The sequence below is a fragment of the Rhineura floridana genome, chromosome 3, assembly GCF_030035675.1.
Source record: "Rhineura floridana isolate rRhiFlo1 chromosome 3, rRhiFlo1.hap2, whole genome shotgun sequence".
Taxonomy (NCBI): domain Eukaryota; kingdom Metazoa; phylum Chordata; class Lepidosauria; order Squamata; family Rhineuridae; genus Rhineura; species Rhineura floridana.
The window spans coordinates 10,251,400-10,277,990 of record NC_084482.1 but is presented as its reverse complement, the minus strand read 5'-3'; the positions used below and the strand labels follow the sequence as shown (position 1 = coordinate 10,277,990).

General features: G+C 42.5%; 1 protein-coding gene across 20 annotated transcripts in view; it reads left to right on the top strand.

The window, feature by feature from the left end:
- The window catches only part of MBD1 (methyl-CpG binding domain protein 1), a 98,354-nt gene that overhangs the window by 64,571 nt on the left and 7,192 nt on the right, over window positions 1-26,591 (top strand). For 6 of the 20 annotated variants that reach the window (XM_061614363.1, XM_061614368.1, XM_061614369.1 and 3 more), the window contains 11 exons: window positions 635-778; window positions 966-1,100; window positions 7,722-7,772; window positions 8,234-8,302; window positions 8,810-8,887; window positions 9,942-10,007; window positions 10,836-10,892; window positions 13,673-13,756; window positions 13,895-14,059; window positions 20,777-20,956; window positions 26,211-26,426. In XM_061614363.1, coding sequence (XP_061470347.1) covers window positions 635-778; window positions 966-1,100; window positions 7,722-7,772; window positions 8,234-8,302; window positions 8,810-8,887; window positions 9,942-10,007; window positions 10,836-10,892; window positions 13,673-13,756; window positions 13,895-14,059; window positions 20,777-20,956; window positions 26,211-26,426 — 1,245 coding nt within the window. The remainder of the gene's footprint in view (window positions 1-634; window positions 779-965; window positions 1,101-7,721; window positions 7,773-8,233; window positions 8,303-8,809; window positions 8,888-9,941; window positions 10,008-10,835; window positions 10,893-13,672; window positions 13,757-13,894; window positions 14,060-20,776; window positions 20,957-26,210; window positions 26,427-26,591) is intronic. The other 14 variants (XM_061614364.1, XM_061614373.1, XM_061614366.1 and 11 more) reach the window with 14 other exon arrangements.

Sequence of the window (26,591 nt, the reverse complement as noted above, 5' to 3'; positions counted from 1 at the left end):
CAACTGATCTGCAACAGCTTATATATGTATGTACCCTTTTAGTGTATATGGGATTTAAGCGATAAGCACGCATTTGTGTTTTATTTTCTTATAAACTTATGTCTACTCTCAATGGGCACACGCTTTTTTACTTTTTCAAATAAAATTATTGGAACCTTTTTATCTGCATTTTCTTCCTACGGCATCCTGGGTTTCCCCCCCCCCTTTCCCCGGTCCCTACTCTAAATTGACAGAAGGAGGGATGACTTTAAAACTCCACCTTCCCAGCCAATCAATTGATGGGATATGTTTTTTTTAAAAGGTGTGAAAACTCAAGTCACTCTTTCAAAGAATGGTCAGACTTGACCATGTGCTGGGATGGATTAAAGTTGTACCAGAGGTACAGGGATGTGGACCCGATTCGTAGGCAGTTGTGGGGGCTTAGAGTTGGGAATTGGACCAATAGCTTGACTCTTTATAAGGATAAGGATTCATTTGTAGCCTGGTGAGTCAAGTTTAGAGGTTGTAGACTTTCCTTTTATTGTCCTCTTGGAGGGGTCAGCCAGGCTGGCTAAGTGTTGAGCTTTGAGGTGTTGGGTTCATGGTATTGTCTTCCCTGGATCCCTCCTCACCCCCTACCCCTCTGCCCTTGCAGCAAATTGGCTGTGGTGTGTGCCAAGCCTGCCAGATGTCTCAGGACTGCGGCATCTGCAGTGTGTGTGTCCTGCGAGCCAAGAGCCCCGAGCTCCGCATTGGCATCAAATGCCTGCTGCGCCGATGCTTGAAGATTGTCAAAAAGGTACCACTGGCTGCTCCTTGCTTATTCCTCCCTTGTGTTCCTTTCCAGTAATTCTGCTATTCCTCATTCTTGGCCTCCCCTTCTCAGTTGTACTTGGAAGCTGATTCAAGCCTTAAAAATAACTTATCTCTCTATGTGTTTTCTCTCTCTCTCTGTTCTTCCTGTCCTCCCCCCTCATCCTTTGCAGGGCCTTGAATGTGGTTTGTGTCAGGCTTGTAAGATAACTGAAGACTGTGGTAGCTGTCATATCTGCTTGCGGAGGCAGAAACCTGGCATGAAGCGCCAGTGGAAATGCCTTAAGCGTCGTTGCCTTAAACGCAAGGTTTGTGCTTGGCCTGGCTAGGTTTTGTACCACATGAATGTCTGGTGTACTTCCATCGGGGTAGTCAAAACAGAATCTATGTGAAAAGAGAAGGGGACACTTGCGCTTGCATCTAGGGAGTGTCCGAGACTTTGAGAGCCAAGGTTGATGGTTATGATGTGGCTTTGTCTGTAGGTGATGTGCTTCCAGGGTTGCAGTGTTGACTGCACCACTGGAAGTATTGGTTGACTTCTATAATGCTTGCAAAAAATGCTTTATTAAAACACAAAACTCCAACAATCAGTGATCTGGGGTTTCTGGAATGTTTTGAATTGGCTAATTTGCAAAGTGTACTTTGTATTGGAAAAACATTCTGATGCCCTCAAGTGTGATCTAATTTAGCATGTTTATTTTATTTTTATTTAGAGGGGAAAAAGTCAAAGCCCTTTGAAACTGCCAAGTTTGCCTAATGTTGCCTTTGCTATTAGCATTCATTCATTGTTACTTCTATTGAACTTGTGGATCAAAATACTTTCTGTTCAATATCACTGCCAACAATAAAACTTGAACACTAGTAAAATATAAACATACATTGGAGAACAGACATAAAAGCATGTTAAACGGCAGCTCCTTTCTAAAAGGATTGTGGAGGCTGTAGGCTGGTGCCGAGGGATCAGGGCCTGTTTGAGTGGGGAGTGCTCTTGTGCTGGGTCCATTCTGTGTTTTGTTTTTTTTAAAAATATTTAAAAGGCTTAATCCCTGCCTTTATAGTCTAAGGCAACTGAAACAGGGTTGTAGAACTGCAAAGCAACATTGCATAAAAACTGCTTTGATGCTGCAGTTCTAGCCATTTTGGACTTGTTGGGATTGTATTGAGAAGAATCCTTGACAGCCTCCAAGGTTTCCTCTCAAGGCCTGAATAGTGTGGCAAATCTGTGTCAGTTGAACATGCAAAGGTTATGGATCAGGGAACATAGGAATGAGATGGGAAGACACCTTTAATGTTAAGATCTTGTTAATTAAGTTTTATAGATCTATAATGTTTCCTGATTTAAAAAAATCTCAGTCGATTACTGATATGAATGTTTAGATTAAATCTGCACACATTTACATATGGATGAAAAAACGTGGTACTTAGATGTGTGTACAAATTGCAGCAGGCACCATCAGAGTCATGGCAGATAGGGCTATCAGTGACTATCAGTCATGACAGCTGTATGCTGTTCACAAGGGCTGTATGCTTAATCAATTAACCAAAAACCTTTTGATCAATTAATAGAGCCTCTGATTATTTGGATGTTACGTCTTTTAAAACTATTTTAAATTATTAAATATTCTTAGAAAAGACATTGTAAGCACAGTCTTAGAAGAGGCATCCCCCCTTCTCTCATGCACAAGAGGGAATGATCATAAGATCAATCTAGGTGGATCAAAGCAAAAGACCTAGCTAGTCCAGCACCCTGTTTTCCACATGGCCAACCAGATGCCTTTGAGAAGCCCACAAGCAGGATAATGAGGGCCAACTCTCTCCTGCATGTGTTCCCATGCATGCTGCCTGTGATGCTGAACACATGTGGGAGAGAGTTGTTGGCCCTCATGTCCTGCTTGTGAGCTTTTTGGAGGCATCTGGTTAGCTATGTGCAAATCAGGATGCTGGTCAAAATACAGATCCCTGTGCCTGAACTAACTTTCCCAGGAAGGGAGTCTGAAGAACTGAGGCAAATAGTGGTAATGCGAGACGAAGTCCTAGGCCTTACTGACAACATAAAAAATGACAAAATTGCTGGATTTGAATGGCATCTGCCTGAGACTACTTAATTCAAATGTGAAATTGCTGATCTTCTAATAAAAATATGTAACGTGTCCCTAAGATCATCCTCTGTACTTGAGAACTGGAAAATTGCCAATGTAACACCAGTTTTTAAAAAGGGATTGAGGGGAATCCTGGTAATTATAGGCTGGTTAGCTTAACATCTGTTCTGGGAAAATTAGTGGGAAGTATTGTTAAAGATAAAAAAACTAAGAGTACAGAAGAACAAGTTATTGAAGCAGAAGCAGACAGAACTTACCCTTGCAGAAACCAATCTCACTTACCTATTAGAGTTCTTTGAGAATGTCAAGAAGCATATGGATAGAGATGATCCAGTGGACATAATGCACTTAGACCTTCAAAAAGCTTTTGACATAGTCCCTCACAAAAGACTCCTGAGTTAACCTAGTAATAATGGAATATTTATTTAATGAATTTATATCCCACCCATCCTCCCAAAGGGTGGCAATGATTGGAGAGGTCCTCTTGTGGACCAGGAACTAGCTAAGAAACCAGAACCAGAGAACAGAAATAAATGGACAGTTCTCCCAATGGAGGCAAATAGAAAGTAGAGTCCCCTAAGCATCAGGGGACCTGTGCTGTGTAACTTGTTCATAAATGATTTAAAGTTGGGGGTGATGTGGCCAATTTTGCTGATGATGCCGAATTCTTCAGGGTGGTTAAAACAAAAAGATTGTAAAGAGCTCCAAAGGGATTTCCCCAATGATCAGTTAATGAGTTAATGATCAGTAGAATGGCAAATGCAATTCAGTGAAAACGAGTGCATAAAATGATGCATATTGGGGCAAAAACATACTAATTTCACAAATATGCTCATGGAGTCTGAACTTGCAGTGACCAGGAATGAGACCTTGTGATTGTAATGAATAGCTTGATGAAGATGTCAACCTAGTGGGCAGCAGTTGTGAAAAAAGTGAATTCCATGCTAGGAATCGTTAGGACATGGACTGAAAGTAAAACTGCCAATATTATAATGCTGTTAAACAAATTTATGGACTAACCACACTGGGAAAACTGTACAGTTCTGGTCACCTCACCTCAAAAAAGAATATTGTAGAGCTGGAAAAAGATTAGAAAAGGACAACCAAAATGATCAAGGGAATGGAGCAATGTCCCTATGAGGAAAGGGTTCAACATTTGGGCCTTTTTTTTTAAGAGAGAAAAGGTGAGTAAGAGGTGACATGACAGAAGTGTATGAAATTATGCATGGTGTGAAGAAAGGGGATAGAAAAAAGTTTTTTTCCCTTATAACACTAGAAATCATGGACATCCAATGAAGCTGAATGTTGGAGGACTCAGGACAGACAAAAAAAATACTACTTCACACAGTGTATAGTTAAAATATGGAATTCACTCCCACAGGAAGCAGTGGTTGCCACTGGCTTTAAAAGCATATGAAACAAATTCATGGAGGATAAGACTTTCAAGGGCTACTAACCATTGTGGCTGGGTTCATCCTCTACTGTTGGAGGCAGTATGCCTCTGAATACTAGTTGTTGAGAATTTAAAGTGGGGAGAGTGTTGTGCTCAGGTCCTGCTTATGAGTTTCCCAGTCTTCTGGCTGGCCACTGTGACAATGGGATGAGGAGCAATTGATCTGATCCAATCTTCATATATTCTTACATTGATTCCATTCCTCCTTGCTTCTTCCTGGTATGCTTTGCCCTTTTGTCGTGCTCTTGAGCACCAAACCTAGCTCTGCCTCATTCCCATTTTCTTGGATGGCAGATGTCTTTAGGTTGAGCCTTTTTTTTCATCCTCTGCCAAATAATCTCTTATCAGCCATGCTGGATAATTACCGGTTGGTCTCCAGACAGAATTGTTTCTTTAATCTTTGCCATCCACTCAATGGCAAAAGAGAAATTTCTTAACCAACAAGAATGAAATAGAATTTCAAGATTGACAACACACAATCTTGTTCCACTTTTTTTTTGTCGTGAGCACTCTGCTCCAAGATTGGATACTAGAGTATATTGAAGGAGAAAATCTGTCAACAGGAAAATGGCACTGGCTATACCACATCATCTTTGATTCACTGCACTTGATGGCTACACAGGACGGTTTTTTGACCCTTGTTTAGAGTGTTCCCCAAGTCCTATGAAAACATACACTTTGTCAACTCAGTTTCTGTCCTCTGGAGGTTCCATAAGAACTAAAGCTGCTACTGAGATAATGGTTAAGATCTCCTGGATTCTCTTTTTCCGTAGTTACATGAACGTAAAGGCAATGATCTGCTTCACACAGTGTAGCTTGTGTTCCAGTTGTGTGACATTTATTGAATTTACCAGATTTTCAAGGTTAATTTCAAAATGAGTGAAGATTCTTCATTTAGTGATACCATTGTCTGGGAGCTTCTGCCTTGATAATGGTTATGTTTTGGGAGATGTAAAGTGTCTTGCATTGAGTCATCCAGTGAAGTTAGCTTGTTGTTAATAGCTGTGAGGTGAAAGGACTTTGAGAGGGGGCTTTGAGTGGCCTGGTTGAGAGATTTCTGCACTCTTGACTATGGAGGTCTAGATCCATTAATCATCTAGAACCCACCAATGTCTCATGAATCATCCTCTTCTTGTTGACTTTTTTGTATTTTGTGTTTTATGTTAAAATATTTCTAGGCTACTTTCTTAGGCAATGCCCATCAAAGTGCCTTGCAGCAATAAAAACTTAGTATAAAATCAACTAAAAACCAATTGTTTTGTGGGTAGCTTATTAGCTTGATTCTATTACTGATAGTAAAGGAAGTTTGGGAATGCCCAGTGATTTTTTTCTGAGAAGTAATCTGGATATCCTTATGATTTAGATAAACTCATCCCCTTCCTATTCACAATGAATTCTGTTTTAAGAGTTGCAGATGACTCAGTTTTAACTTGAAGTAGTGAGATTCCTAAGAGATGGTGGTGTGGCCAGGCAAACTTGGCAAGTAGTTCTAAGCTTAAAAGTCCATTACAAACAAGCTTCTCTGCAGAATATTGGTTGTGATTAATGTTTTGTCTATATAGCAGGCATCTCTCATTGTCCAGTATATGGCAACCATTCTGAGAATTTTATGTCAAATCAATGGTCTTGGTATTTGATTTCCGTTGATAGCTAGAGAAGTTCAAAAGCCATTCATCCCTGACATTCAGTAGATGTGTATAGGTTCTTGATGAAGAGAGTACACATGATTAGTCACTGGTATAATATTTCCTCTTTGTGGCTATTAATCCTTTAAAAAGTCACTTACAAAGCTATCTAAAAGTAATATGGTGACAAATTCTGCAGGTGGGGACTATATATAATTTTTTTATAACAAGCTGCCTATCAATTTTATGGGATTGCTTTTAGGTGTTGGGGCATTGAATTAATAAACGTTTGCTTCTTACACCCTTCTGTGGGAGTTTACAATATGATGTTGACATAGATGTGTCCTCACATAATTTACATCAACAACTTTGAAATGTCACCTCTCTATTACAGGAAAGATTTCCCTCTTTCATTTACTGCTACCCTCATCTTCTCCAGTATTATTACATCTGTATTGAAATGGAGTGACCAAAATTGTGTATACTGTTTCAGATATGGAAGAATCATAGCTTTGGTATTGGTAGCTTTCAGTTTCTCCATTAAGAAATCCTTTTCCAGTTATCTGGGGAACCAGACTTACTGTTGCCATATGCAAACTGACAATGTAGTCTAATAAATTTCAAATAATTTCAATAAATTTCAAATTTCCTGTAGCTGCACATTGATGGGCAAAATCAGTAGTTGGGGCTTCCCCTTCCAATATAATTGTACGCATTGCAATTCTGATCATAATTGTTGATTTGATGTGCTCTGTATTGGTCCCTCTAGTTAAGAGCAACATTAGGGCAGACTAAACATATAGCATGCATAGGACTATAGCTTAACACTACAAGAATGAGCCTAATCCTGCACCACTGTTCCCACTGTTCTTCAGTGAAACTGTGAGGAGACGACCAGAAGCTTCAGTTTTATTAACCATAGCTTAGTGTGCTGTCCCAATGCTAAAGTGTGGTTTAACTTAACTATGGGTAGTGGAAACAAGCCATCCTCATAAACTATAGCTTGAAGATGGCTTGTTTCTACTAATCATAGTTACATTTGTTTGAACTTAAATGACATAGCAAGCTGCAGTTAATCAGAAACAGAACCCAGAGTTTCTGAGCTCCTCCTCCTCCTGCAGCTGCTCTGGAAAAGGATAGGTAGAAGGGCGTGTACAAGCCAAAGGCTCACTGTGTCTCATCATCATATGCTAAACTATGGATATTGTGGCTGAACTAGCCTATGTTACAAGAGAATTCAGTCTGATAATCTCAATGTTCTTAAAAAACAAAAAAAACCCTCCCAGTCTCTAACCTTTATGACTATGAGGTTATCCTTGCAAGTGTGCAGATGTTGAAATCTCAGCATCCAGAGATGAAGCTGAATAAGATTCCAGTGGCTGGCATAGGGTGTCATTCCCTGTGTAGCTCTTTGCTGTCAGATAGGATGAGGAAATTTTTTAAAAATTAGGTAAAATAAGGGATGATGGAAATGTGAATAGTATGCACGGTTCATACATTTGCAAGATTTGGCTTTACTTGATGAGAATTGTAACTTTTCATTTTTAGTGCAGAGTTAACACAGCCCTGTGCACAATGACCCATTTTTCTGAGTCACCCCTTGTCAAGAATAGGGATTGGCTTGCTCATTGAATGTTCTGCTTCTCCTTCCTGCTGCACACGATCTTGGGGTGTGCATTTGGAGTTTTGTACTGACCCTGAACAGGGTGATGTCCTGCAGCTCTGCTACTAAACAGCTCTTGATCTTTCCAGAAAAAAATCCCACCCAAGAAGGATGGCTACAGCTCCAAGAAGCTTACAGTAGTAAGTACCTGCTGTGATGCCGTCTCTGGGCTTGATATCTCTTAGCTAACTCCATTCCATTCCTGTGGCTGGTCTGCTCCTTCATTCCATTTGTATGGTTTCATAGTTCTACATGTTTGTTTTCAAACAAGTCTCTCTTGCCACTGGCATGTCTTCCTCTCTTGTTCTGTCTTCGATCACGTTGGGAGAGAGTACTTCCTACAGCTTGGCAGGATAATGTAGGGAGCTCCCTTCATCCCCAGCAGCAGCAGCATGCTGACCTGTTGTTCCTTGTTTGGTTATGGCTGTGCTAGGTGGTGTGTGGTTGGCAGAGTTTGAGGTGTGGAGGCCTTGTGCATGGCTTTTTCTGGATCTGTATTTGTTCTTGGGGAGACTCCTTGGTGTGTTGTTTCTTCCTCATTCCTTGATGAGTGGGTGCTGTGCCTAATGGCCTCTCCTGGCTCTTTCCCGGTAAACACCAGGAAGCACCCCCTGCGGAAGTTACCTTCACACCAGCGCGACGCCGGCAGAAGAAGCCAGCATCAGCAATAGTGAGTGGTACTGATTCTGCATGCAGTTCAGAATGGGGGCAAACGTGTGAATGCACACGTCATCTAATTTGAGACTTGAGTTCTCTCTTCTTCTCCTCCCCCCCCCCCATTAAATATCATAAAGCTGGAAGTGGGGTATGTGTGGTAGTGGTCTCATAATGCCCAATTTATCAGACAGAATTTCGAAGTTTGGAATCGACACTGTGGATACTGAGAGCTGGTGTTGATTTATAGATTGGGGAGACCTGGTTTGGGATGCCCACTTGGCCATTAAGCTAACTTTGGATCAGATGCATTTTCTGTTGCATTGCAGGGTTGCTAGGAGAAAATAGGATAGCACTTTCACTTCCTTGGAGAATGGTAAAATGAATACAAAGCTGTGAAATTTCATAAATAACCTCTTAGGGTTATTTGCCCGGTGTCAAAAGTCCTTGCTGATCCCTTAGGTTTGTGTATGCCTTTATATCTTCCTCTGTTTCCCTCCCTCTTTTCCCCTCTGCTTGCCAGGATGAGCCATCTCCCAAGGCTCAGCGGGCCCCATGGCGATGCCGCAAGAGGCTGTCAGTAGCACCACCTGTGTCCGCAGTGAGTGAGGATTGTAACATGATGGAGGACAAGCCTTGTGTATATTTCCAATAGAAGGGAATTGCTACACAACATGTCAGCATGTGCTTGCCTGAACTCTCATTCTCTGTTTGTTTTGGGGTATTAATTGTAGGGGGAGTAACGGTGGAATCTTCTGCTGGCTGGTCATTGCCATTGCGTTATTCAGTGAGAGGCTGGTAACAGGTTTGGCGATGCTATTCCCAGTCTGCAAATGCGGTCTGCTGTGGCTTGCTGCAGGCACATCTTCATGAAAGAATTGGAACAAAGGTGGCCAAACTTCTTTGGTAGAGTGTGCTGCAAATCAAGTCCGAAGTTTGGGACAATGATATTCTAGTGTCTGTTAGAGTAAAATATGTGCCCCTCCTGCTTCTGGGGTAGTATAGCCTGCTGGGCACTGGTACAGTGCTGGAGTGGCAGGCAGGAGCATAAGCTTGGAAGTATAGGTGGGCTTGAGGGAGGAGTCTTGATCCTGTTAAGGCATGCCACAAACCTTGCTGCAAGTTGGCCACTCATGACAGGCTTGTTCCATTTATGAATCTGTTGTGGTGATTTAGAACAACAGAACAGGATGGACTGAAGACTGTATGAAGAGTTGAATATTACCAGAGGCAGTCAAGACTGGGTTAGAATGTCAAAAAACAGAGAGGGAAAACGAACCCTTTTAAGCTTGTGAAGCAGTTCACAAATGGCCGGATCTGACTCCTTGCCTTGTATCTTGCCTGTGTAATTACTTCATATAAGGCTCGTGCATTTTCCAACCCCTCAACCAATATGAGACATAATGCAAGTCTCTTGGATTTACCTGTCTGGAGTGCATTCCTTTCTTTTGCACAAGACTAACCTTAACTGAAAGCTTTGTCATAGAATATGAATGTTATTTTTGCCCCCGTTTAAGCACCTAAAGAACTGTGTTGGTGTCTTTTCCCTTTCCTTTACTGAGCTTCAGACTCAGTCTGCTTCTGATGTCTCTGGGCATGTGGCGTTACCTTCACTCTTTCATTTTCTTTCCTTTCTTCATTTCTTTGGCTGTCAGGATGGGCCCCCTCCAAAGGCCCAGCTTGCTGCAGGTCGCCGCCGCCGCAAGCATTCTGCTACCACAGTGAGTGGTTTGATGCTTGGTCCTGCAAGGATATTTGTGGTGTTGGTACACGTTTTTGTGGGTGGTGGTGAATGGGCATGTGGGTGTTCTATATGGACAAAGGTTATGTGCCACCACCGTGTGCCAGTGAAAGTAAAGTATTTGGGTTGGGATGCTGTTAAGATGCATGTATAGTTTCTTCTCTCATGCTATCTCTGCCAAGGGATACGTGATGTGCCTTTACATGGGCTTATAGACATGGGCACACTGGGTTTAGGGTGTATATGTGCATGTCTACAGTTTGATACCTGTGCTGATTACTTCCCATAGAGGAGAGGTTCTTAACCTGTGGTCCATGGACCCCCTAGGAGGTCTGTGAACCAGGCACAAAAAATCAATTTCCAATGTAATAACTTGTATTTATTTATGGGGGTCCATAGCTTTCATCAGATACTTAAAGGGGTTCGTGAACCGAAAAAGGTTAAGAACCATGGCTATGGGCTTATCCTATCCCTACTCTCATAATTTTATTTTGATATTTGAATACAGGCTGCAGACTATGAGGTTGCCTGATGTGGTTCAATTTTGTCATTGCTTCCTTCTGATCTCAGTCCTACAGACGTTTGATGTGGTTGTTTGCTTTTTGGTGCTGGACACAACTGTGGTAGAATATTCTTGTAAATGATTTGAATTTTGCTAGGAAAGCCAGCTCAGTTGTACCTTGGGCCTTCCTTTCCTTGGCCAGTTCCTTGGCCCTTTTTTGCTAATTTTATGGGGCCTGTGTAAGTCCCAATGCAGATAGGGTCAGTAAACAGAAACTGTCTACTCTTTGTCTCCCTTCCATTCTAGAAATGGAAACACACCATGGAGCGGGATCCTGGAGGCATCCCTGTAGTAAGACGTAGGGTAAGTAGGCAATAGAAGGACAAGTCTCATACAATATCAGGATGGACTTGCCTGACTCACAGATTTAATACTGAAAGTCTCATTGGAATACGTCTTAGGCAAGTATACAATTTTGGTTGAATGTTTTGTAGTGAAAGAAACAATAAATTGAGCCCAGTCCCACCTCTCTCCTGTGCATTTTCCTGCCCCCTTTGATCCAGGGATTAAATATTTTTGGTTCTGTTCAAGATTAAGAAGAGGCTGAAGATGTTCCAGTTCAAACTGACAGAGCAGGCATGGAGAACCTCAGGCCCGGGGGCCAAATGTGGCCCTCCAGGCCTCTTGGTTTGGCCCTTGGGAACTCTCCTCAAGCCACACCTTTCACTGGCCCTGCTTCATGAGTGGTTTTGCCTAGCCACAAACTCTGATCATGCCTCTTGCTTGTCTGGATGGGGACAGAGAGGGTGTGTGAGTGTATGTAGAAGCTAGCATACTGTCCAGAGATAATATCTACATCCATTGCTCCGCCCACTTCTGCATGTGGCTCTTGGAAGGTTGGCCAGAAGGGAATGGGCCCTCGGACTGGAAAAAGTTCCTTACCTCTGTGATAGTGGTTTGCTAACTGGTTCAGTTCTGGCCCACCCTGGGAAAGCTTAAATATGATTTACAGTACAGTGGTGGATGGAGCAAGTTAATCAGCTAATGATGCAATTAAGAGCTAGTTTAATTTTCTTTTCTGCAGAAAGAATTGCTTAAACAAGAAGTCTTCTCTAGTGTAATGCTGGAGGATGCTCATGGAAGATCACAGTGGCCTCATACTCTGGGCATCCTTAACAAAGTAGAGTCACCCTTGAAATAGCCATTGTCATCTTTTGTGGGTAGCTCCCTCATTTATACTCTTCACACGTGTGGATTGCCTGCTGGGATGGTTATTTGTGCAAGTGCTGAAAGCAATGTCTGAATAAATTCTAAAGCAGGGATGGGGAACTTGTGGCCCTCCAGATGTCGTTGCACTTCAACACCCATCAGCCCCAACCAGCGTGGCCAGTGGATGGATAGGAGTTGTAGCATGGCAACATCTGAAAGGCCACAAGTTCCCCATCCCTGCTGTAAAGTACTGCAGTGCAGGCATGAAATATAAATGTAATATTATATTTATAATACATGTATTATAAAATATGTATAGTTTGGGTTGAATCCAACAAAGACATTGCATGAGTGAAAGAACTTCCCCTCATGCAACAGAACTTCCCTTCAGATCTGGTCTTTACCCCCCACCCCAGCACATCTTTTTGTTTGGGGGAGCAATGTGTGAGCACACAGGGAACAGAAAGAGGGGGGAAGTTCTCTCACGTGAGTGAAAATAATTTCACTTACACAACTTTATTGGCTGCAGCACTTTGTTAAAAAAAGTATACAGTTCTAACTGCAGATGGTTGTACTCTCCTTAACTCTTAAAGTCACATGCTTTTCTTTCTGAAAGGTTGGAAGCAAGATAGAGGACAAAAAGAAATCCAGAATGTGGACTTACTGTTCCAGTTAATATTTTCCATGCTCGTTATTCATTCTGGCTGGGGGCAGTGAGTGCGCTGCCACTTCTTTATTGTTTGCTTTTAGCTGAACCCTTATTCTGAAGTAGTCGCCTTATGCAGAAGATTCATCTCCAGATCGATTCCTAGGCTTCTAGTCTGTCATTATGCAGGCGTAATTTTGAAGCAGCTCTGGGCTGCTATATAGAACACAAGTAAAACTATCCCTTCTCAGGAGATTGACAGTCCCAAGACAAACAGGGTAAAGGGAGGTTCTATGGCCTGATGAATGAGGAGGAAAGGGAGGAGAGACTTTAACAATTTGAATAGGAATAGGTAAAGCTTGTAATTGTTCTTGGAAATCCTTTAACAAAAAGTGGATTTGGTGCTTAGATTCAGAGGAGGCAGGGATATGTCTAGGTCAACCTTCCCCAGTCTGGTGCCTTCCAGATGCTTTGGAGTAAAACTCCCATCACTCTCAGCAAGCACAGCCATGAGTTATGAGAGTTGTAGACAAATTATCTGGAGGGCATCTGCTTGGTGAAGGCTTGTCTAGGTAGACAGGGGGAGCTGGCCAAGGCATAGAGAGCTTCTAAGTTCTCGCAAGCAAGTTTTTGTGTTGTAAACATTTTGCACACACCCTACAATACCCACTGACCTCTTGATCCATGAAGCCGAGCAGCACCTCTGAGCATGCTTAACTTTTTCTTCTGAGATTCAAGGCCTTGTTAAAATGTCCTGGAATTCCCATATTCCTTTGAATCAGTCAGCATTTTATGATGATGATTCAGGCAGAGATTTAACTGTGAACAAGGCTGTGTCTGTGTGAATGGTAATTTAGCCATATCAAGTTTCAGTCGTCCAAAATGGTATTGAGATTATACCTTTGCTCCTGGAAAATGAGAGCTCCTTTCTGTATTGCACATGCTGAATGCTGCATCCAGCTCTGTTTAGTCCAGAGCGCAAGTACTAAGCTGAGCTGAAATCACTGTGTGGCTCTCTACCTTACCTACCTGGGATCTGCTCCCTAATTAGCACCAGCCCTACTCAGTCGGGTGTGCTCTGACATGAGATATATGGTGGCTGAGTCTCAAGGGCTACAATGTGCACAAAAGAATCTGAAATTCTGCATGCAGTGTCTGGTGGTGGTAAAACAATGCTGCAGCATTTTCCAGTGTGGGAACTTTTTAGCAGCAGAATTTTCTGGGAATAACTGAGACTTTAAAGTGCCGTCTTGACCACCCGTGACACATGTTGGTTTCCTCTCAACAGAAGAAGCAGTTGGGAGCAGTGAAAGAGAGGAAGAATGCTGGCCGTCCCCCCAAACATCCCACGACCAATCTCAAGAACAGTGTGGTAAATATAATAATAATAATTGTTGTTGTTGTTGTTGTTGTTATTATTATTATTATTGTACCCTTAATAAATTACTCATTCTCTCTCTGAGCTTTACCTGGTGATTCTTGATTGCCTGTGTTTTTCTATCCACCACAGCGGAGCCCCGCCAGGCGACGAAACCGCAAGTGTGGCAAATGTGAAGCCTGCCTGTTGAAAACTGATTGTGGTCGCTGTGACTTTTGCTGCGACAAGCCCAAATTTGGTGGGAGGAACCTCAAGCGCCAGAAGTGTCGCTGGAGACAGTGCCTGCAATTTGCGATGGTTAGTGCTTCTTTGCACCTGCTCTGTCGTGTCCTCTAGTAGCTTTGTCCCTTCCCTCCTTTTTCCTGCTTATTCACAAGATTGCCTGCTTTGCAGCTTTACTACTTCCTTCTGCTAGCCATGGATGTCAAGAGCAGAGCTTCTTTTCATCAAGCCCCTGAGAAACCATACGTCTCTCAGATCTCACTGCAGCATGGGCCTTTTTGGCAAACAGCTTGGATGTTTGCATGTATTTATGCATGTTGTATGGCTTCTGAATTTGATGTGGCTATATCAGTATTGCCTAGATCATACCGATGTCCATTTAGTCCAGCATCGTGTTTCCAACAGCAATCAACCAGATGCCTCTGGGGAGCTGACAAGCAGGGCAGTGAAGCTGATGGTCTTCTGTTTATATCCCAGAACTGCTAGTGCTTTTGTATATTAAAGTTCCTCTTAACGATCATAGGTTAAAGACTACAAAATAGACTTGAATGGAATTTGTGGCATGTCATTCTTACAAAAGGTCCTCTGATGTCCAACTGATTGTACCAGTTAGCTATCAGTAAGTAATGGCTCCTTCTAAGACATTACCCACAGTGTGAGACTCTAGATCACAAGAAAAGGGAGCACTTGTTTGTCTTAAACTATAGTCCACACACCAGTGAGATGCTTAATGCAGCTAGCTTTATTTTTAAATGATATATCTGTTACAGAAAAGAGAAGTTACAGCATGTTCATACTCATTCAGATGTATGCATTTACAGTAGAATAACCAGCATGTGCATCCTAAGATGGGTCCTCTCAATGTGGTTGGTGTTTGAGACAGTTACAACCCACTTGTTATATCCCAATATTTGTTTGTTTATTTGTTTATTATTTGATTTATATCCCTCCCTTCCTCCCAGCAGGAGCCCGGGGTGGCAAACAGAAATGCTAAAAACACTTTAAAACATCATAAAAACAGACCTTAAAATACATTAAAATAAAACAACATTAAAAACATTTAAAAAACTTTAAAAATATCTTTTAAAAAAGCATTAAAACATGTGATTAAAAACACACATATTAACAAGCAATTCTAACACAGACGCAGACTGGGATAGGTCTCAACTTAAAAGGCTTGTTGAAAGAGGAAAGTCTTCAAAAGGCGCTGAAAAGATAGCAGAGATGGCGCCTGCCTAATATTCAAGGGGAGGGAATATTTCCCTCCCACAGCTAAACTAAATGAAGTTATGTCAACAAATTAGAATATGCAATTGGCCTCGGGCCCTCTCTGTCCAACTTGGATAATCGCTAAACATCACTTGCCCACGTTAATATTGTATGTCACTTGTTTTCTATGTGGTTTCACCTGAAATTTAGACCCATGATGTACCAGCACTAACCATAAGAGTTACCCAAGCATGCCAAAAGAACTTCCCATTTCTTGCTTACAAATGTCAGGTTCTGTTTTTTTGTTCCATTCACCTATGACCTTTAAAACTTGCATCAAGCTACATGACCAAAGTATATACTCGCAGACAATCGAAGTGTCCTATTGATTTGATAAAGCAATACTAAGGATATCTGGGTTCTGACAAAAGGACCTGAACAGCCGTGCTCCATTGTATTTCAGAGCCTTCTTTCTTTTTAAACTCTTTATATATCACCTTTTCAATTATACAGAGATACAGAAGAGCTCACCCACATTTAAAAAATCAAAATATATTTTTTCAAATAACATGGACTTGGAGGGAAAAGATAGATAAAAGAATACAGGTACAGATTGCTATTGGAGAGGGTAATTCTGGATGATGACTGAGTATGCCAATCAATCTGTATTCAGGGTCCTAAATCATGGTTGGATAAAGATGAATTCTTCAACCAGTGGATTCAAATGCAAGTCTCAAAAGGCTTTATTTTTTGGAAGCTTGATTTGTTTTCTGTAAGGCAGAACAGGTAACCACTTTGCCAAAAGCATTTTTTAAAGCAGCCACTAGTACATTTCATACTAGCGAGTTCCATAAGTTAAATAAGTTAAGTGTTGTGTTAAGACGTACTTTGCTTTTGTGTGTCTTCTTGAGATCTGACGTTGAGAGGATGATGAATATTTCCCTGCCTCTGTATGGTTGTAATATGAAAAACCTCTGTCATGTCCTTCTTTTTCTCCTCCCCCCTCCCCCCAATAAACTAAGAAGTCCTTGTGTGTGCAGTGTGACCTTCCTTGTCCTAGATTTGGGTTATTCCTCTTTTATTTTACTCAACCTGAAAACATTTCTCACTCTAGAGCTGACATGAAGATAATATCAAATATCACAGTCAGTCTTAAATGAAACTAGAAGAGGAGTGTTACTTTGTGCAGCACAAGTTTTTAAGGCAAAAAGCCTGCCCTTCCTTGCCTCTGTAGTACAGATAGCATTCAGATTTGAAGAGCCTTCGAATCTTTCTTTTCTCCAGGAAGAGCTGCTGCTTACTAAGTAGTGAGCTTTGTCTCCCTGATGGAGAAATGAATTCAAAGCCTGTTCAGCTTGCTGCAAGTGTAGGCTTCAGTTCTTGGCTAAATTGCTGTGAAGTTGGGATTTGATAGTAGTTGAGACAGAACTAACTTTTAGTGTCCTGGCTCTTGACCAGAGAAGACACAGGACTCGAAGACTGAGTTTTGCATAAAGCTTTGTTCCAGAGTTCATCAGAGGAACACAGCATCAAAACATACTGGGCAGGAATCAGGATACAGAACACTAACAAGTGTAATGGCTTGTGGAAGAAATTGAGAGTGTTTGCAACAAAAACTCTCACCCCAGGACATTCCAAATAAAAGGGAGGGGGTGGGTACTCTACTTGCACGAGCTAAATCTAGCACTTTTGAGTCTTTGAACAAGGTGGGGGCTATTCCTGGGGGGAAAAGGAGGATTTTTCCAGTTGCAGCCATTTTTTCTCTTGTGGATGCAACCTTGGTGAAACTGTCAGTTCTGCCCCTGTGAGAGAATCCCCTTCCTTATCATTCTGGAATGGTCCTGCCAATTCATTAGGGCCTGGCTGCTCTGTCAGCAAGTCTGGGCCAGGTGCCAGTGTGTGTGGGATGTAGACTGCATTCTTCACTCTCCAGTGTAGAAGGGGGCCTGCTCAGGCCTTCCTCAGCAGAAACATACTGACTTGAGGGCTGTCAAGGGTTTCAGGAAAACTTTCCCCTGTGTTCTCACCAGACCCTTCCCCAACCTCTGCAAACCCCTCCTCATTCTCCCAGTCCTGCCAAAGGTTCTCCATGGGGCCCATGACATTTAGTTCTATTCTAACGGCATTGTGTGTGTTGGCTTTTCTGAGCAGACTGCGCAGGAAGGAGGTAAAGGTGAGATGCTGTGTTGTTACCTGTGTGCAAGAGAATGGCTGGTTAGAAGAGCAGAATGCAGCAAGAGAAGACCAAAGTGGCCAAGTGTTCTGTAACCCAGCGTTAGGCCCCGAGCCAGACATCCCTTGGGGAATGCTTTTATAAAAAAATCAGTTGTACATGAGAAGTGTGAATGGGGCTTCGAGGATTTTATCTTGTGGGCTTGAAATGTGGTTTCAATTTGGGGTAGGGCTGCTTATCAGGAACTGGAAGAAACTCCTGTTATGTTGAGACACCATGTTATAGACAGGAAGAGTTTTGTTCACCATTCAGAACCTTGAGGATGCATTTCCTGCAGAGCAACTGGGGTTGCTATCTATATAGGGAAGATGGTGTTGGGTGGTGCTTTCCCTTCCAGAAACAAACTAATGTTCCCTTTCAGTACCTCATGATCCGGGTCTAATTGATCACTGTAGTTCAGCTAAGAGAACATTTCTCCCAACTCAAGCTAGCTGGTGATGGTACGGCAGGGCTGGCTAACCTTTTTGGGGCCAAGGACTGAACTGGCCCATGAACATGTCAGAGTTGTTGTGATGGAAGTGTGAAAGTGGGCATGTCCATTTTTAAGTAAAAAGAACATATTTGGAGGGTCTTGGGGAGGGGAAAACCTTTTGGAACCATAGCACCACAGCATTGGATCTATGGGAGTAGCCAGTATAGAAAAAATAATTAAGGGTTGTATCCAACACTGCTGTTTTGTTTGCACAACATAATTTCCTTTTCTCTCCTCCTGCCTGCAGCCACCCTTAAAATCTGCTCTAAGGGGTTTGGAATATCCTCCAGAACAGATTTTGGGTGCATATAGGAGGAGAGTCCCATTGTGCAAATGCTCAGTACAACTCTAAGTGGGGGAGGGGACAAACGTCTTGGTATCATGGCATCACAGCAGTCAAAATTAAAGCATCTTTAGCTGTAAGGGCTCTTTTGCCTCTTTGCATGCCACCCTCCCTTTAATTTGTGCGTGGCCTGCTCACTTGCTTGAACCCTCCGTAGCTTCCAGTTCTGCTGGTCTCTTAGGTATCACTCGTAGTACATCGCTATACTTTGGATTGTAGAAGCTTGGTATCTGAAGGATCTGACTTCTCTTGGGAAACATAGTCGTACTTGATGGCCTATGACTACCAGCCTGTCCTGCTACTTTGTGAAAGAATATCAAGTCTGAAGTGAGCCTGACTGAGGAGCTGGGACTCTATACACTCAAGCTGTTCCCCCTTAATAAGGCTTGTAAATAGCTGCTTGCCTGTGGTGAACTTGAATATTCTCCAGGCAGCTGGGGAGAGAAGCTTTTGGGAAGGCAGATGGCTGTTTCTTTCCTTGCGTTTTGATGTGCTTCAAGCGTGGCTTGTGAACCTTTTTTGTGTGGGGGCTAGTAACTTTTAAACTTATTTACAGGGCTGTGTTTTCAGTGTATTTCATTTCTTTACATAGCAAAGCTGCGCCCATTTAACTAGTTGTGGGACAGGTTGTTTCTGAACAACTGAGATGTTGGCCAACAGGGGTTCAGTTTTGGTCCCCCCCCCCGTGTGATCATACTATAATTCATGACTTTTTTAGCAGAAGAAAATTGTGCCCACCGAGTCCAAATTTTGTGCCAAGAAACCATGATTCATACAGTGTTTAGTTTAACTGAGCCAGTTTGCATCATTTATTCTGTCAGAGCAACTTGTTGTAAAGGGCTCTGGGATCTTTCTCCCTATCTCTGGAATCTTTATATCCACATATCTCTCTGGCTTTTGAGAAATCAGCAGGCGTGGACTGCTCTGTCAGCCATAAGCTAGAAATTTTGCTTGGAAGAAAATTTTACATAAAAGGTTTGTTATGGCCTTCTGACCAAACAAACTGATGCATTCGAAATGAAGATTTGAGATTCTTAGGAAGTTAAATCTGCACCAATGCAACATTCTGCCCTTTCTTTGTGTGTGTATGTGTGGCGCTTTGGTTTTATATTTGGATAATAACTCATTCTTCTATAGCATCTCTTAAAGTTTCTTATATTTGCAGTGCACAATCTTAGCCTGTAGCCAGCAAACTCAGGACCGTTACACAAAACGTGCATGGCATCTTACAGTGTTACAAATCAAGCAAACTTGCATGTTTGCTTTATTTACTTCACATGTGCATCTTTGTACAATTTGGGGAAGATTGTATTATTATTTTTTAGAATTGAGAGATTTTATCTGAAAAAAACAGAGAAACAAGCACAGAGAATAAGAACAGAGAAACATGGATTGGAGAGCAGATCTGCATATTTCTGATTTATGTCAGTTTCATGTGTGTTCGTCATAAGTCTGTAGCTTCCCAATTCTTGATATTTTTTAAAAGATAAAAAATGCTTTAAAATTGTACACATTTCCCCCTAAAATGTGCAATTTTGTACATGTTTTTGAGCCAAGTACAGCATGACAAAATTTTTCCGCCATCCTTAGATTGAGGGCTTTGAGTGTAGTCCCACTCCTGACCATTGTAATCCCTCATCAGGTATTTATTTTCTAAGGATTGTATCTGATACTGCATGAGCAGAGTTCCACTTGTGCAATAGGACTTTCCTCCTCTCCTCTTCCACCATCCCATGCCCCCCCAAATCTGCTCCAGAGGGTCTCTTAATCCCCTGCAGCAGATTTTGAGAGTGTGCAGAAGAGAGAACATTGAAGTTCCCTTGCAGAAGTCTGTTGAGCAAGCAGAAGAGTGTGTTGAATACGAAATGAAGGCTGCAGTCCAGTACATGTCTATTCAGAAGTAAGCTCCATTGGGTTCAATGGGACTTACTCCCAGGGTAAGTGTGCATTGGATTGCAGCCTAAGTCTTGTTTAAAGTATACCTATTGAAATCAATAGGCTTTAGTAAATTAATTTCATTCATTTCATTGGGTTTATTCTGAGTATGATTTAGTTGGATAAACCCCTAACTCTTAAGAAAAATCTTCTGACATTTTTGTAATCCTGAGGACTTTTGGAAATATAAATGAGGCCGTATGGATTTTTAAAACTCTTGCCTACTTTTGTCTATAGCTCTCTTGTTTATCCTAAGACCCCTAGTCTCAATCTGCCATCCTCAGCTTCATAGCTCTTTTTTAAAAATCTTATCTCTGTCCATGTCTGAGCATTGTCGCAGATTGTGGAAGACTGAGGGGAGGACCTGCTTTCTCATTCCTTGTGCTGTTCTGGGGTGCCTTGAATGTGCTTGGGGGATGCGGGTGGCAGATGGCAAGCTTGGCTTACAGAAAGGGGTTCAGGAAGGTGTGGGCCAAACTGTGGTGCTGCTTGCTCTGGGGATGGGGGCTCCTGTTTCTGCATTTGCCGCTTGCCGCTTGCTGCTTGCCGCCTCCACAGCTTGCTCCTCTTCGTATCTCCCTCTTCTCTTCCCTTGCCTAGAAGCGGCTGCTTCCTGAGGAGTGGAGCAGCCCGGAGGGGGCAGCAGGCTGGAAGGTCAAGAGGAGGAGGAGCGCTTTCGGTGGCCGTAGCCGCAAGCCAACCAGGATCAAGCAGGTGGGGCGGCAGGGAGCCAAGGGGAGTGGCCAGAAGCGACAGGCAAAAGCCAGCTTCCAGCCAGAGGTAACTGCCCCCCCTTCTCCACACATCCTGGGTGCTGGTGGTATGCCCTGTCCACACCAACTAGTGGTTTTCTGGGCCAACTCCAATGGCTACCAAATATCTCTCTGGGTCACTAGTGTTAAATTACCGGTGGCATCTTTCCTTCCTGTCACCCCTTCACTATCTGCCCTCTTCTAGCTGTGAAGTATAGGCAGTGTCATGGATGTGGCTCGTTTCCATGGTGTTCCTGCAAACCTGAGTTTCTTCTAGTTCATCCCCTCATGTCTCCTCCTGGCCCAATCAACTTCATGGCCACCTTCTTCCAGTAAAAAAACAACTGCCCCTGTCAAATGCCTTCCTCCCCGCTATCTGCCTCTCTGCTATGGGCTCTTGTGTGCTTTGCTCTAGGGAATCTGGGTCAACGGTTAGGACCAACAGATTTGGGGGGCAGAAATCCTTCTGGCTAGTTCAGTACATAGGCTAGTTCAGTACATGATGTATATTAAGTCTTGTTTGGCTCATGGTTACTGGGAACTAATGCTTGTTTCTAATGTTAGATATTTATGTAAATCTTGATCAGCATAGCTGCTGAATCATTTTAATATAACCAAATTTGTGACTGGTCTGGGAAATTTCTTTATTCCAAGATTTGTATCCCGACAGCTAAATAAATATTTCTTGTAGTGGTCACTGTTAATTTAGAATATCTGCTATAACAATGCAGTTTAAGAAATAACTTGCATAAAACCACAGTGAAACCAAATGGATCATTTGGCAGTAGTCCTGTTAAATGACATCAGCAAACCAAAGGTGTTTCTAAATAGTTTTTTAAAAATTGGATGTTGTATGTGTTTATAAAAGAGAAGCAATCTTTTGGGAATTAAGGGGAACATAGACATTTGAATGCAAAGCTTCTTTGGGAAGACAAGAAGGGAAAGGTGATGTGGTGACGGGGGCTTGTTATTGTGAAATGTGTTTGGAAGACAAGACCAAAAAAATTGAAAACGAAACAAGAAAAGAAGAATATATTGCTTGCTGGCTCTCCATAGGCATATGGTTGGCCACTGAACTGGATGCTGGACTAGATGGGCCTGATCTAGCAGTGCTCTTCTTCCATTTTAGGGAAAAATCAAAACACATTATGCCCAAGTTGTGGTGGTGGTGGGTAGGATGGAATATTGGCAGAAAATATACTGTTGTGAAGATATAGAGCATGGTGATCATAGAATCATAGAATAGTAGAGTTGGAAGGGGCCTATAAGGCCATCAAGTCCAACCCCCTGGTCAATGCAGGAATCCAAATCAAAACATTCCTGACACATGGCTGTCCAGCTGCCTCTTGAATGTTTCCAGTGTCAGAGACCTGACTACCTCTCTAGGTAATTGGTTCCATTGTCGTATGGCTCTAACAGTTAGGAAGTTTTTCCTGATGTCCAGTCGAAATCTGGCTTCCTGCAACTTGAGCCCATTATTCCGTGTCCTGAAGTCTGGGTTGATTGAGAAGAGATCCCGGCCCTCCTCTGTATGACAACCTTTCATGTACTTGAAGAGTGCTATCATATCTTCCCTCAGTCTTCTCTTCTCTAAAAAATGCCCAGTTCTTTCAGTCTCTCCTCATAGGGTTTGCTTTCCAGTCCCCTGATCATCCTTGTTGCCCTCCTCTGAACCTGTTCCAGTTTGTCTGCATCCTTCTTGAAGTGCGGAGACCAGAACTGGATGCAGTATTCAAGATGAGACCTAACCAGTTCTGAATAGAGGGGAACTAATACTTCACGTGATTTGGAAACTATACGTTAATGCAGCCTAATATAGCATTTGCCTTTTTTGCAGCCACATCACACTGTTGGCTCATATTCAGCTTGTGATCAATGACAATTCCAAGATCCTTCTCACATGTCGTATTGCTGAGCCAAGTATCCCCTATCTTGTAACTGTGCATTTGGTTTCTTTTTCCTAAGTGTAGAACTTTGCATTTATCCCTGTTGAATTTCATTCTGTTGTTTTCAGCCCAATGCTCCAGCCTATCAAGGTCCCTTTGAATTTTGTTTCTGTCTTCCACGGTATTAGCTATGCCCCCCAATTTTGTACCATCTGCAAATTTGATAAACATGCTCTGTACCACCTCATCCAAGTCATTAATAAAAATGTTGAAGAGCACTGGGCCCAGGACCGAGCCCTGTGGTACCCCACTCATTACTTCCGCCCACTTTGAGAAGGAACCATTGATAAGCACTCTTTGAGTACGATTCTGGAGCCAACTGTGAGTCCACCTGATAGTTGTTCCGTCCAGCCCACATTTAGCTAGCTTGCTAATCAGAATATCATGGGGCACTTTGTCAAAAGCTTTGCTGAAGTCGAGATATATTATGTCCACAGCATTCCCACTGTCTACAAGAGAGGTTACCTGGTAAAAAAATGAAATAAGATTAGTTTGGCAGGATTTGTTCTTCATAAATCCATGTTGGGTTCTAGTAATCACTGCATTGTTTTCAAGGTGCTTGCAGATTGACTGCTTTATAATCTGCTCCAGAGTTTTTCCAGGGATTGATGTTAGGCTGACTGGTCTATAGTTTCCCGTTTCCTCCTTCTTGCCCTTTTTGAAGATAGGGACAACATTAGCTCTCCTCCAGTCATCCGGCACTTCACCCACCCCCCACAATTTCACAAAGATAATAGACAGTGGTTCTGATGGCAGAGGAAGATGATATAAACATAGCAGGAGTGATGCAACAGCATAGTTGCCTTCAGAACCTGCTTGTGGGCTTCCCATAGACATCTGCTTGGCAACAGTGAGAAAGGAATGCTGGACTTAGATGGGCCTTTGCTCTGATGCAGCAGGGCTTTTCTTATGTATAACTCCTGTGGTGGTGGGAACACATTTTGGTAGTTCCCATCAGCTAACTCCTAATCATTGGCCTTGTTTGCTAGGACTGATGGGAGTTGTAGTTCAGGCCAGAGGTTTCTTACGCCTGCAGTGAGGTGTAGGGGCTAGCAGTATGAGTGGCAAAACCAGAGGGAATGGGAAAGGTGAGGGGGAAAGTCAGTGAGTATGAATGAAATTAGGGGAAAGAGGACAGGTGGGTGCTAAAGTGTTAAAAACAGGTGTGTTGGGCAGAATCGAGAGAGTAGGGGCACACAGGTTCTTCAGAGGCATCGGAATTGCTGGAGTCCTCAGAGCAGCCATCTGGGCAAAGATGTCACACCCAAGCAGTCCTGATCGATCTAGGCATGTGCAGGCTCTTCTAAGTAGCTGTTTTAATCCCAAAGCTCACATTGCTGAGATAAATTTTAGTAGTGTCTTTGCACTAGATTTTTAAAATTTTATCTGTTCTTAAGAATAAACTGTTCCTGTTTAAAACAACCAACAACAACCCTGGTTTTGAGCATCTTACTGACCTGTTATCTAATATGCATCTAATAATCACTTAAAAAAGGTGTGACAAAGTGGATTCTTTAACATAACGTGATTAAAGCATTTTTACTCTGCTTTTCAGCTGAGAGTGGCTCCTACAGTGGCTTAGAAAGATCAGAAATAGGGTGGTAGTTGTGCTTAGGCTTCCAATCTAAAAGGTGTGGCACAAAAGGGAAAAGCATTTGGATTGAGGAGATAAAGAAAACTTAGGCTCTTGTTCTTGGTTGCAAAGACAACAGGCCGTGGACTGGAACTGGAGCTGCTGCCTTTGGGTAGTCCCAGTGATAGCAGTTGGTAGCTGGAGCTGAATCTAGGCACAAAGATTTTGCCAGCAGAAAAATCAATTTGTGAAATAGATGCTGCTGTCCCAGAGGTGCAGAACATTGAAATGTATGATGAGGTCTTTGGCAGGATAGGGGTTAATGACCTGCTCTACCCAGATCCACTCCTAGGGCAAAATAGCTGAGTGAAGTGCTGCCTTCCATTTTGCTACAGGTATTGACAAAGTGTCTCAGGGCTGATTTTTATTGAAATCGACAGAAGGCTGCATGGTGAGAGGAATAAGATCACATGGCTAGGAGCAGGAGTGCAGTATATCGTGTCAGGCAGTACAGAGTTATCTCGGAATGGAATGGGCTCTTTCTAGGAGAAAGGGCAGGATATAAATTTAATAAATAAATGACGCTCTGTCTAATTGAACTGTCTCTGTCCTTGTCTGAGCATTGTCACAGATTGTGGGAGACTGAGGGGAGGACCTGCTTTCTCAGTCCTCAGTCTCCCAGCTCTGTTTTGACTTGGTGTTGCCAAATAAGTTTCTAGCCCTTATGGTTGTAGCAAAGTTTGACAATGTAATGACAAAAAAAAAATCAAAGGATCAGGGACAAGGAGACAAGTAAACATGCTGCTTTGGGTCTTTGTGTATTGAATTTTCAGGGCTTGCTCACGTTTTTAACTTTTTGTAGTGAATTTACATTAGAATGAGTGCACTGTGTGTGTCGTCGGACAAGAAACTCGGTTACATTAAAAGTGTGTGCAGCTAAAATGTGTGTACAGGCTTCTCAAATAATTCTGACATGACATAGAAATGAACCTGTTAAGATAAGAGGATAGTGTTCATGTAGGTTGTGAGTTGAAACAAGTTTGCTTTGTACGTCGCTCAGAGTGGCTGGTTAATCCACCCAGATGGGCGACTAATAAATCAAATAAATAAATAAAAACAAGTTTGCTTTGGGTTCTCCTTGGGTGCATAGGAACAAGAGTGAGCACAAGGATACTCAAATGATGTCATGATCATATCTCTGTGTGCTCTGTTTAAATTAATTCTGTGTTGTGGCGGGGGAAGGAATGAAATTACACAAATTAATCAAAAGTGTTTGTGTCACATTGGCTATAAAGGAAAGACAAATCTATGAAGAGTACAGAAGCATCCCTCCACCTTCATTGACTGGAAGCCCTGCTTTTTATTTTGCTGTGGCCTCTGAGATTTTTAAAGCTGTAATCTTGACAGCCATAGAGGCTGTGATTTTCATGATGTCTAATTCTGCACCAATCCTATGGTTCTGCACAAATCCTTGTGATGCAGATGTGAAGAGATCTGGAGAGGAGCCGTAACTCAGTAGCAGAGCACAGGTTCTGCATGCGGAGACATCCAGTTTCAATGCTTGGCATCTCCAATTAAAAAGATCAGGTAACTGGTGATGGGGAAGACTTCTGCTTCAGCCACTGCCAGTCAGAGCAGAGAAAATGATTCTGCACTAGGTGGCTAAATAGTCTAACCTGATATGAGACAACTTCCTTTGTTTCTTATCTGATAATGTCCCCTCTCCTCTTCTCTGCCCCCCTCCTACCGCCATGTTGCTACAGGAGTCTCCTTCAAGCAGTGAACTGGTTCATTTGCCCACATTGCAGGGCCCAGAGGAATCTGAACAACAGCAGCTGGTGAAGTGGAAGAATGAGCCAGAGGTTGGGGGCTCAATTTTGGCCAAGGATTTTGTTAAGGACCGCCCTACCCTGCCGCATGTCAAAGAGGAGTCAGATGTACCAACACATTCCACTTCACCCACTCGAGTCCTGGTGAAGGTGAGTGAGAGAATTCTCCCTTGCCGCACTTGAAAGTGCCTTTAACACTTCTGGGTCCTGTTCTGGCAGTTAAAATGCCAAATACTGAGGCTGTGTGCAGGTGATTCTTCCCCCCTGCTTTTGCCTTTTTGTATGTGGCCCACAAATTTATTAGCCTCTAATACA